The sequence below is a fragment of the Coniophora puteana genome, assembly GCF_000271625.1.
Source record: "Coniophora puteana RWD-64-598 SS2 unplaced genomic scaffold CONPUscaffold_4, whole genome shotgun sequence".
Classification (NCBI taxonomy): domain Eukaryota; kingdom Fungi; phylum Basidiomycota; class Agaricomycetes; order Boletales; family Coniophoraceae; genus Coniophora; species Coniophora puteana.
Genome location: NW_006913056.1, coordinates 2533568 through 2543909, shown reverse-complemented (window position 1 = coordinate 2543909; position 10342 = coordinate 2533568). Strand labels below are relative to the sequence as shown.

General features: G+C 53.0%; 4 protein-coding genes across 4 annotated transcripts; 2 read left to right on the top strand and 2 right to left on the bottom strand.

Annotated features, from left to right (window-relative positions):
* The first annotated feature begins 668 nt into the window (after positions 1–668).
* CONPUDRAFT_81343 (FAD/NAD(P)-binding domain-containing protein) lies at positions 669–3226 on the top strand. Its single transcript, XM_007768376.1, has 9 exons — positions 669–723; positions 797–844; positions 931–1199; positions 1256–1337; positions 1452–1796; positions 1857–1975; positions 2131–2260; positions 2327–2356; positions 2424–3226. The coding sequence occupies exons 1-9, from the start codon at positions 721–723 to the stop codon at positions 2820–2822; spliced, it is 1425 nt and encodes a 474-aa protein (XP_007766566.1). The 5' UTR covers positions 669–720; the 3' UTR covers positions 2823–3226.
* A 973-nt stretch (positions 3227–4199) lies between these two features.
* On the bottom strand, positions 4200–4919 carry CONPUDRAFT_52140 (STE3-domain-containing protein; the record flags this gene model as incomplete). The annotated part of the gene is made up of 4 exons (XM_007768133.1): positions 4200–4453; positions 4505–4571; positions 4624–4727; positions 4802–4919. Coding segments are annotated over 4 exons (543 nt in total), but the record flags the coding sequence as incomplete, so codon positions are not given.
* Positions 4920–6153: 1234 nt separating this feature from the next.
* On the top strand, positions 6154–8479 carry CONPUDRAFT_164337 (SET domain-containing protein; the record flags this gene model as incomplete). The annotated part of the gene is made up of 9 exons (XM_007768969.1): positions 6154–6506; positions 6623–6809; positions 6885–6965; positions 7019–7080; positions 7149–7278; positions 7352–7650; positions 7721–7929; positions 7992–8190; positions 8264–8479. The coding sequence occupies exons 1-9, from the start codon at positions 6363–6365 to the stop codon at positions 8477–8479; spliced, it is 1527 nt and encodes a 508-aa protein (XP_007767159.1). The 5' UTR covers positions 6154–6362.
* A 140-nt stretch (positions 8480–8619) lies between these two features.
* On the bottom strand, positions 8620–9976 carry CONPUDRAFT_136420 (uncharacterized protein). The gene is made up of 2 exons (XM_007768968.1): positions 8886–9976; positions 8620–8828 (listed from the first exon to the last, which is right to left on the bottom strand). Exon 1 carries the CDS (start codon positions 9902–9904, stop codon positions 8897–8899), a length of 1008 nt encoding a protein of 335 aa, XP_007767158.1. The 5' UTR covers positions 9905–9976; the 3' UTR covers positions 8620–8828; positions 8886–8896.
* Between the last annotated feature and the right edge of the window lie 366 nt (positions 9977–10342).

Genomic DNA, 10342 nt, shown 5'->3' with positions numbered 1-10342 from the left:
GACGTGTCTATCGCCGCCCGAGCAACATTCATTGAATAGAAGAGCAGCCTTATCGTTGTCGGTTGCCGGTTGTTATCTGTCAACTGGGTAACACTGCCCTTTGGGGAGCGTTAGGAGCGCAAGTCAGGCGGGTGCTGGAAAACGACGAAGTTATTGCGCTCTCTGGGTGCAATTGGGGGACGGCGTAGGGAGGGAGCGAAACCCATTAGGATGTAGCGCTGCTCAACTTATTGATTATGGCATTGTCAATGTATCTCAAAGTTCTGGGGCACGTCTAGGCGGCGGGTGAGATCCGAGGGTGACAGGCTTGCACTGCGGTGGGCATGCCGTTATAGGAGAGGTGAGTAATAAACGTAGATGGATTATTTGCTCGAAGACCGCCTCCGAATCGGAACATTCCATATTACATAGAACAATAGTACGGTGTGTTAGATTTTGTTGACATTCTGAATCAATGATAGGGTGCAGGACAAGCGCGGGAAGGAAGAAGGGCACCTTATAGCCCTCTTCGGACGGGTCACACCTGTCGTGTAAACCATTTAGCAGGTCCATCCCCACCCCCGGAGCCTCACATGCACATACATACACGGGGACACACACTAGCCTCGTCTCAATAAAAGCCCACTGCTCTGCGTCCGATGCATGACCGACGATTCGCCCCACTTCCGCAGTCGCTGTCTCCCACTCGCTTAGCACGACTCTCAGAGACGTCTTTGAACTATGGTAGGCATTAGCAGTACTGCCTTAGCCTCAAGCTATCCTCGAATGACGTCTATGGCTGACACGGACCATACAGGCTACCCCGGAGCTTAGCACGTCACACAGTGTCTCACCAGCGTCGTCTGTACGTTCCCTGTCTCCCACTACCAGTCAACTTGAACGCTGATCATGCCCCTCTCCGCTCCCTCTCCTCCCATGGACATACCACAGACCACATCCAAGCTCTTCCAGGGTCGCAGAGCCTCACTCGCGCTCGACGTTGTCGTCGTCGGGTGCGGCCTTGGCGGTCTCGCCGCCGCGTACACTCTCGCGCAGGCAGGGCATCGCGTCACCATCCTCGAGGCCGCCCCCGCCATCGGCGAGATCGGTGCTGGGATACAGGTCAGCCCGAACCTGACGCGGCTTCTCATCCGCTGGGGCCTCGGCGAGCGCCTCAAGCAGGTCGCGGTCAAGCCGGAGGCGATCACGTTCAGACGGTGTGAGTCCGTACACTTAACTAGCGGGATAGGGGCTAAATCGTCGACGATATGGCAGGGGAGACCGGAGAGACAGTCGCATGGACGCGATGGGGGAACACGATGGACGAGCGGTACGGCGCGCCGTACTACCACATTCACGTACGTATCGCACCTTCCATGCCTCCGCTCGCTTCGGTTGGTCGCTAACCACCCTTCCTTCCTCGCTCCCCCGGACCTTCATTATGTCCCCGGATCACCCGTTGACAATGACAGCGCGCGGACTTCCACAAACTCGTGTACGAGCTCGCCGCTCCCCATTGTACGATCCGCACCGACTGCCGCGTGACGTCTATGGACCCTGCTGTGCCCTCGCTCACGCTCGCCTCGGGCGAAGTCATTACGTGCGACGTTGTCGTCGGCGCGGACGGCGTCAAGTCACTCGTGCGTGAGTACGTCGTCGGAGGGCCTGACAAGCCCGTGGCGACGGGCGACGCGGCATACCGCGCGATCATACCCACCGAGCTACTGCTCCAGGATCCGGATCTGCGCCCGTTGGTGGAGGACCCCGAGATGGTGGGGTGGATGGGGCCCGAGAGACACATTATGGCCTATAATATCGTGAGTTGGAGCGTTTAGTCATGGTAATGCGAGTTCAATGTTGGTTGACGGGTTTTACAGCGTGCGAAGAAGGAATACAATGTAGTGCTTGCGCATCCTGATGACGGCTCTGTCGAGTCCTGGACTGCTGAAGGCAGCGCCGACAAAATGCGTGCAGAGTTCAAGGGCTGGGAACCCAGGTACGTTTCATTTTCCACGTTTGCCTCCCCTTGGGTTGCCATTATACATTCGCTCCCGATTCCCACTTCCCATTCTTTCAAGCACATGCTATCAGATAAACTTACCTCTTTCTTCCTCATTTGCTTGGCGTGTGTCCACTGCTGCACCCTCATAGGATCCAGAAGCTGCTCGCGCTCATTCCGTCCACACTGAACTGGAAGCTCATGGACCGCGGGCCGCTTCGCACCTGGGTGCACACGGACGGGAAAGTCGTTCTCCTTGGAGACTCGTGTCATCCCATGCTTGTGAGTCTCCCGTTCTCTCGCAATACACGCAATCAGGATATCTAATGAACATCTGTATTCTTCTAGCCATACCGTGCACAAGGGTCCGCTATGGCCGTACGTCACCCCCCACTTCCCATGGATTGCCCGTACACTTACGCGATCCGCGGCTGACGACGCACAGGTCGAAGACGCCGCCGTGCTCGGCAACCTCTTCTCGCGCGTCTCGTCGCGCGAGCAGATCACGCCCCTGCTGTACGCGTACCAGTCCATCCGGTACACGCGCGCGACGGACACGCAGGCGTCCTCGCGGCTCAACCAGCACATCTTCCACCTGCCCGACGGCGCGGACCAGCGCAAGCGCGACCGCGAGATGCGCGAGGCGATGGAGCTCGCGCGGCGCGCGGCCGAGGGCGGTGCGGGCCTGGCGGCGGTGGGGAACGCGGGGAACGCGAATCAGTGGGCGGACGAGCGGAAGAGTGCGATTCAGTTTGGGTACGACGCGGACGAGGAGGCGGAGCGCTGGTGGAAGGAGACGGGTGAGCGGCTGATTGGGAAGAGCGGGTATGGCTCCAGAATGTGAGTATTGCCTGTCGCTGGGCGGCGATCGCTGGTGGACCGCGGTGTAGGTGCAGCGGTGCGTCGTGTATTGTGGGTACCCGGGGTTTGGGGTACCTGCGTGCTGCGTCGGGCTTGGTGCTCATTGTATGTCTTGTTGTGGCTGGGACAGGGCTGGCGATGCTTTTGGCAACGGCTTGCCGAACGGTGGTACTCACGAGAGGGAAGATGCGTGGAAGTGGGCTGATGGGCGCATTGAGATCTCGGAGAAGGTGTTTGGAGGGGTGTCGGGACGGTAACATCGTTCGCTTGCTCGCATAGTTTCTCAACCAATTACCCTCGCGGAGTGCCAACCGCGACTTCGTTGTATAAAACTGTAATTTTTAGGCATTTACCTCTGTATGTATGAGTAAATATACTGCACATGGCTATCGTTTCGCTCTTTTCTTGCTTTGAGACTAGACCTCTTTCGACATGCGCTGTGGTGCGCTCACTTAAATCGTCGTCACACGTCCGAACGTGTCCGATTCACTATGCAGAGTGAGACATAACGTATATTCGACCTCTGATCGTGACAATTATTATATCAATACTATATATTTAAGCGCAGCTCTGTGAAAGCTTGTCCGTCACTCTGGAGGCGACGTCGACGAAAAGGTACGGGCGTCATTGTGGTTGTGCAACGTATGGAGTTGTTGCATCATCAAGGGAATCAAGCTGTATAACGTTCTCACCGATGTCTTCATGAAGTGCCTCCTCGAGCTCGCCCAAACTAGTGTCTACTGGTGCTTCAACAGGGGGTCTTGATACAGAGCCGAAGGATAAAAACAACATGGACGCCATGCTGGTTAACGTAGCGCTGGCAGTTTGCTCTGGAGGTTGAGAAAGGCGGCTAAACTGTATGTGAGCACTTTATGTGGCAGTCATTGTCCATTTAACCTACCTGAACGTCCTTTTGTCGAAGTCAGATGGTGGCATAACTGCTGCGGGCGGGACTAAACGAGCTGTTCGGAGGCGCAACGCCCGACGGTATGAATCCTTGGCCTCGCTTGTGAGTCCAATTAAAGCGAAGTAAAACAACGCGTGGATGACATATGTCCACTGAAAAAAGTAGAACGTGAGAGCGCTCCACGGGGAATCCTCCCAGTTCTCTAGTACCCAGGAGAAGTCACCGCTTGAGGTTCTGTTGTTTGCTGTCCAAACAAACACTTGAGTGATGTTGACATGGACTTCTTGCCAGCCTGGCCAAAATACATATCCGTTGCTCTGGGGAACCAATGTGATCAAGCCGTAAACTGAGACCAATAGCTGATAGACATTCTGGATCAGGCATAAAAGGACGAGATTTCGGAAACGACTGGATGTTAATTGGCGATCGTTCGACCTAGAATTGAGTGTTTGCTCAAGGAAATCCCCATGGACACGAGCTTCGCGGACTGCCAAAGCTATAAAGGAAGAATAAGGATATAATAAAATAAAAGCTCACGAAACGCTTTTGATGGCGTCGCTTCCACTCACCAGAGTAAAACGACGAGCCTAACGTGATAAGGAGAGGCCATATATCATATAGTAGAATACTGGATTTCCAGTTTCCAATCGCAGGATAACAACCAACGTCTTCCACTATCCCGGAACGATATTGCTGAACCACGTAGTCTGATGTGACGTTAGTTATTTTCACGCCTCTAAATCTACGGGAAATATTACAGAGTACCACAGTCAGTCCTGGGATACCCAAACCGATACAGATATCTACAAGGGTATTACGAACAACCTGCAAAAGTGCTACATTAACCATAATTTGGCATTATAGTAGCTTCTCCTACGTGATCTCTCTGATATTGGAGCGTCAGTATTTGATGCAGCCGGCGATTGATGCATAAGGTCGCCGCAGGGATTGCTACAGCTCCCCCAATAATGAGGCGAGAAGCTAATGAGTAACAAAGTCAATCAGCCTCTGTAAGTGAAAGAATATTTGGCGGGTGTTGATAGGTAAAAACGTACTTATATCGCACCATACTAATCCGATGTTGTCGAAATCAACATTATTGTTCCATACGATGGCATTCACAGCCACCACGATACACATTACGCCTGTCCAAACAATGTAAAGGACGGATCCAGTATTCCATGCTGGAAATACGGTAGGTCAAACGATAACCGTTAAAGAGAGAACGGATGCAAAATTCACCTTGATATTTACAGCTGGCTTGAGACACCATAAGCATCGCACCCAAGAATGAGAAGGCGGAAACGATCAAGTTAGATGCAGGCATGAGAGTGCGCGTAGTACGAAAACATCACAAGGGTTCAAGTTGGTGCAGGTCAAATCCTGCGTATATAAGCCTGAGGAAACGGAGAGCCTTTGGGGTCTTGTGTCCACATTTGGCGGCGAACCGGAGTCCCATGGTATGGACATCTTTGGGCGTAGATGCACAGCAACATAGTCTTCCGAAATCGCAGGACTGTGGCGATGCTGATGGACATGAATGATGAGAGTGATGAAAACTGGTATGAGCTGCATGTCTGTCAGTTCAAATATACGTAAAGTGGTCGCATATTTTCCTGTATAATTATCGACCAGTAGTAATGTTAGCAATGAGTCTGGGTCGTGCCGGGTGGGTATTGTAGCTTGTCCAAACTCGCCGTATCGAAAAAGTCCATCGTGCAAGATAAATTATGGCCTTTGCCGAGACTCCGATCAAGTTTCAACATTTCACCAGAATAAATCTGTGTAATCTCCTCCCTCAGATCATCTCAAGACTCCCACCATCATGCGCAACGTGATATCAGGGACGACAGGCGTTTCCGTTCTTGATCGAGGTACGTGTGAAATAGTCTCAGGTTTGCGCTTCATAAGGGAAGCAAATTGGACGTTAATGGATCCATAATCATAATGACAGTAATAATAATAATAAAGGAAGCAAAACGACACCATTACTACACTCAGACACACAGTACTACTTCATGAGCTTGTCGGAAACCGCTGGATCCTCTCACGAGCAACCACCCATTACAAGTGTTATATAACGATAAGCAGTTGAGACATAATGCCAGCCGCGACTCCTCCACATAACTCAGATCTGCATGCGACACGCTGCGGTAGTCAAAGAGGTGGGGAGATAACACAAAACTTTGGGCGGTGCTTAGCCAAGTGAGACATACGGCGAGCGTGGTGCGCCCCGTCAAACCGTTGGACGTTAAAACGTGTCTAAACCCATCCGAACCTTATAATGCACCGCGAGAGACGGCGAATTGATGAAGGGCCGGAGCGACCCGGCCCGGCGGGACGGGGCGGCAATTGTTTTGATGAGGATATGTGTTTTGCCTTTAACTTTTTGCATCCGCCCTTGTTTGAATCTCGCTCCTCAGTTTTGGTGAAACATAACGAGCAGCCCCTGACGGAGCCCCGGAGATCTGAGCCACACACTCGATTCGCTCGTCTTCAACTATCTTCCGAGTCGCATCTTCATTCTTGTGCAGAAACCCACAGGAACCTCGATCTCATCAAGCCAAGCAAGTCCACCACCGCGGGGTCCCCAAGTGCTGCACACAGTTGACCAGGATGTCGGTTCCAACGCCCGTTTTGCTCCTCGCGCCTTTCGCGAGCTGGTTCGAGTCTCATGGGGGCGTCGTCGCGTCGCACCTTATGGACGTCGCGGAGCTGCCCGGACACGGACGCGGCGCGTTCGCATTACAGGATATTCACGTCAGTCATCTATACTTTCTCTGTGCTTCTTCCCATCTCCTTTCTGTCCCGGCTCTCGTCGCCATCGATCATCTTTATATGTGCATGGAATAAGCATCTGACGGGCATACGCGCAGGAAGGCACGACGCTCTTCTCGCTCCCGCGCGAGCTTACGCTGTCTCTACGGACGTCGACGCTCCCCAGTCTTCTCGGTGTGGACAGGTGGAAGGAATTTGGGCTGAACAAGGGATGGGTGGGCTTGATTCTGTGTATGATGTGGGAGGAGAGCAGGGGTGTGGAGTCGAAGTGGGACGTGTATCTCTGTGAGTTCTTTTTGATGCGCATCGCGGACTCGGTTGGACTTTGGAAGCCAGCTTACTGAAAATGCAACCATGTAGCCTCGCTCCCGAGCACATTTGATACGCCCATGTTTTGGAGCGCAGAAGACTTGGAGGAGCTGAAGGGCACTGCTGTACCAGGCGCGTTATTTAACGCTTTCCCTTCCCTCGCAGCTGACGCGTATTTCATGCAGACAAGATCGGACGCAATGATGCAGAGAAAGACTATCGCGAGAAACTTGTCCCCGCCGTACAGGTACGCGTTTCGCAGCCAACACTGGTAATAACCGACACGTTCTCACTAGTCGCCTACCTCATCTACAGTCGCGTCCGGATCTGTTCCCTCTAGACACCCTTGATCGTTTTTATTCGGTGGAGCGATACCACATCATGGGGAGCCGGATTTTATCACGGAGCTTTCATGTCGAAAAATGGGAAGGAGGCCCGGAGGACGGTGCGCTAGATTTTCCATCTTTCTTTACCTTTAGCGAGCGTCCTTAATCTAATATTTTGTTCCCTCCATCAAGAAGAGATGGGAGATGTCAATGGCGAACCACAAGCCGAAAACGGCTCTGCGCCATCTGGCGAAGCAGTCCCTCCAACGGAGGAGGCAGCATCAGGCGATGATGGGGAAGGGCCAGGCGATGGTGAGGGTGCGGATGAGGAAGACAATGAAGAGGACGCGGAAGATCCGGCAGATGTGGCGATGGTACCCATGGCAGATCTGCTGAATGCGCGGTATGGCTCGTCAAACGCGAAATTGTTCTACGAAGAACACGCACTCGAGATGCGCACTACCAGATTTATTCGGAGAGGGGACCAGATCGTGCGTCTCCTTTACTCCTTCGCTGAAACGGATCGTGTTACTTATACGCCCTTATTGGCACTGCCGTTAGTGGAATACCTACGGAGACCCGCCAAACTCGGATTTGCTCCGCCGGTACGGCCATGTCGACCTAGTCCCGCTCGCGCAAGGCGGACTCGGCAACCCAGCAGACGTCGTCGAGGTCCGCGCGGACCTTGTCACCGACGTTGTTTCTGCGTCAGGATCAAGCATTCCAGTGGCAGAACGCATTGACTGGTATCTCGAGATGGGCGGCGATGAGTAAATATTTGCACTCCTTCTGAACTTCGACTAATTTGACTAATATTCACTATTCTCTCTAGCGTGTTCGTCCTTGAAACAGACCTCGATATTCCAGAACCTCTCATCGTCCTCGTACGATTGTTGCAGCTCCTCGAGCCCGATTGGGAGAAAACACGCGAGAAAGAAAAACCGCCTAAACCAAAGATGGACGGTGCGGTCATCGGCGTGCTCGTCGAGGTTCTGCATCGCAGGCTCAAGGAGTACCCTACCACTATCGATGTACGCTAATTTCCCGTCTTCGTTCCTCTCTTCGTTTGTTATATCTCACGCGGACACTCGTCATCATATGCAGGAAGATGAAGCGCTGCTGTACAAGGAAGATACCCTCTCGATCAACAAAAAGAACGCGATCATCGTGCGTATGGGTGAGAAAATCATCTTGCAGAGAACGCTTGAGAGCCTGCAGAGGCTTGCGTCACAATCGGTGGGCGCTGGCAAGGATGGGAAGAAAAAGCGTAGTGGGACTGGCGATGCGGAGGGATTTAAGGCGAAGCGTGCGAGGACGTGATGCGTTGTTAGGTATGCTTTACGTTTTTTGGTATCTACTTATCCTTGCATAATGGAGGATGGATACGGTCCATGTTCATCGTATTCACGCTTTCCTACTATTTCTTGACGTATGCTGCCTTCTGTTTCATTCGTGAGATGGGGAAGTGCATTGCGGTACCTCATTTTCTGATATCATACAAAACGACCACTACGAGAAATCAACAACACTATAGGAGGAAGACTTTCCCTGACAAGAGTGTACAAATAGTTCTATCCAGTGCTCTATAGCGCTAACATCCAGCATCATACTTCAACAGTCATCGCTAAAAACCAATGACATCCGATAATGTCTGGCCTGCGGGCTAGATCTTGATAAAGACCACTAGTGCGCGAAAGGGACACGAGAAGGAAGAAACAAGACGAACCCAAATAATGCCTAGGCAAGGTTGAAGTGCGCATTAGGGTACCTGGTTTTGATGCTCTTTTCGATGAAGGAGATCGGCGTAGCATAGGTAATATCCACCTGGGTCTTGTCACCGGCACCACCAGTAAGGAGGCCGCCGATACGTCCAAGGCCGTCGACGATAACGGCACCGGAGTCGCCCTTAGCGGAGAAGGCGCCAGACTCGGCGTCGTATGGCAAGATCGCCCATTCCTTGGAGATTCCGCAGCTGCCATCTGAGTCGTCCCGAACGAAGGACATGATGCCGCTGGCACGACCGATGGTTACGCCAGTGGCGCTGCCGTCCTTGATCACCATCAGGCATGATTTCTTGTCCTTGTCCACGGGGGTCTGTTGGCGCATCTCCTCGTCCGAGATGGTGCCCTGGAGCGTCAGGAGGCGGTCAAAAGGGTACTCAAAGGAGGGGGTGTCGTCGTTGGAGCGCATCTTCTTGGTAAACTCCCAGACCCCAATCGTCGAGTCAGTACCAAGGTCGATCATGTTGCCCTTGAATTGAGTCCTGTCAATCTTGTCCGTGTCGACCTTGACGATAGCATAGTCCTCCGTGTACCCTTCATCTGCGATGCCGGCACCCAGGCGCATGGGAGGGGAATAGATTACATGCCCCAGGACACGGCTAGCGGAGGTGGCCCAGTGCTTGCCGACATCGTTGTAGAAGGTGCAGAGTTCCTCCTTCGCCTCCTTCGCCGCCTCTATCTTGCGCTCAGCCGCCTTGCACTCTGCATCAGCCACCTTGTCACCCCGCCCCTCCGCCATCTTGAGGTGCAGCTCCCAGCGCTCAGCTTTCATCTCGCGTGCTTCAATCGCACCCTGGATAGACGCGAGGCAATCGTCGTAGGCCTCATCGCCAAGGAGGAGGATGTTGGAATGAGGCTCGCTCTCGTCCTCGTGTTCAAACATGACGTCCCTGTTGTCCGTCGGGAGGGCAACATGGCGAGTGGTGATGAGGAGGAGCTCGTTGCTGCTGCCACCTTTGGTCATAAAGAAACCACCAGTGCCTACGGTATCAGGTGCGTCCTCAGCAGAGATTGGGAGTAGTAAAATAGAACTTCGGGGCGCTCAGTAATGTTCGACTTGATTCGTATTAGGACATACCTTCGGGGCGCTCAGTAATGTTCGACTGAGCTCCCCCGAAGGCCTAGCTACTCGTATATACAGGACGCCGTCGAAGACAGTACCTAGAAGATCACAATGCATCGACTAAATAACAACTAAACAACTTCTGAAGGCGTGTGATACACAGAACAAAGTAGAACTACGAATATACGAGCAATCAGGTATTCGGAAGGAACATAACAAAGCAAGAATACTAAACAAGTTATCCGCAGCGGCGAACACGCCGCTGCCATCGCACGAGTGCCACTACGCCCACAGGCGCGTGACGATTAGGCACGCGCGGCGTCGATCCGACATGGCGCC

Bases quoted from the DNA above. Each gene is read 5' to 3' on its own strand.
- CONPUDRAFT_81343 (XM_007768376.1), top strand. The intron at 2,261-2,326 runs GTGAGTCTCCCG...GTATTCTTCTAG, and splicing joins ACTCGTGTCATCCCATGCTT to CCATACCGTGCACAAGGGTC. The intron at 2,357-2,423 runs GTACGTCACCCC...GACGACGCACAG, and splicing joins CACAAGGGTCCGCTATGGCC to GTCGAAGACGCCGCCGTGCT.
- CONPUDRAFT_136420 (XM_007768968.1), bottom strand. From the start codon at position 9,904: ATGACCAAAGGTGGCAGCAGCAACGAGCTCCTCCTCATCACCACTCGC.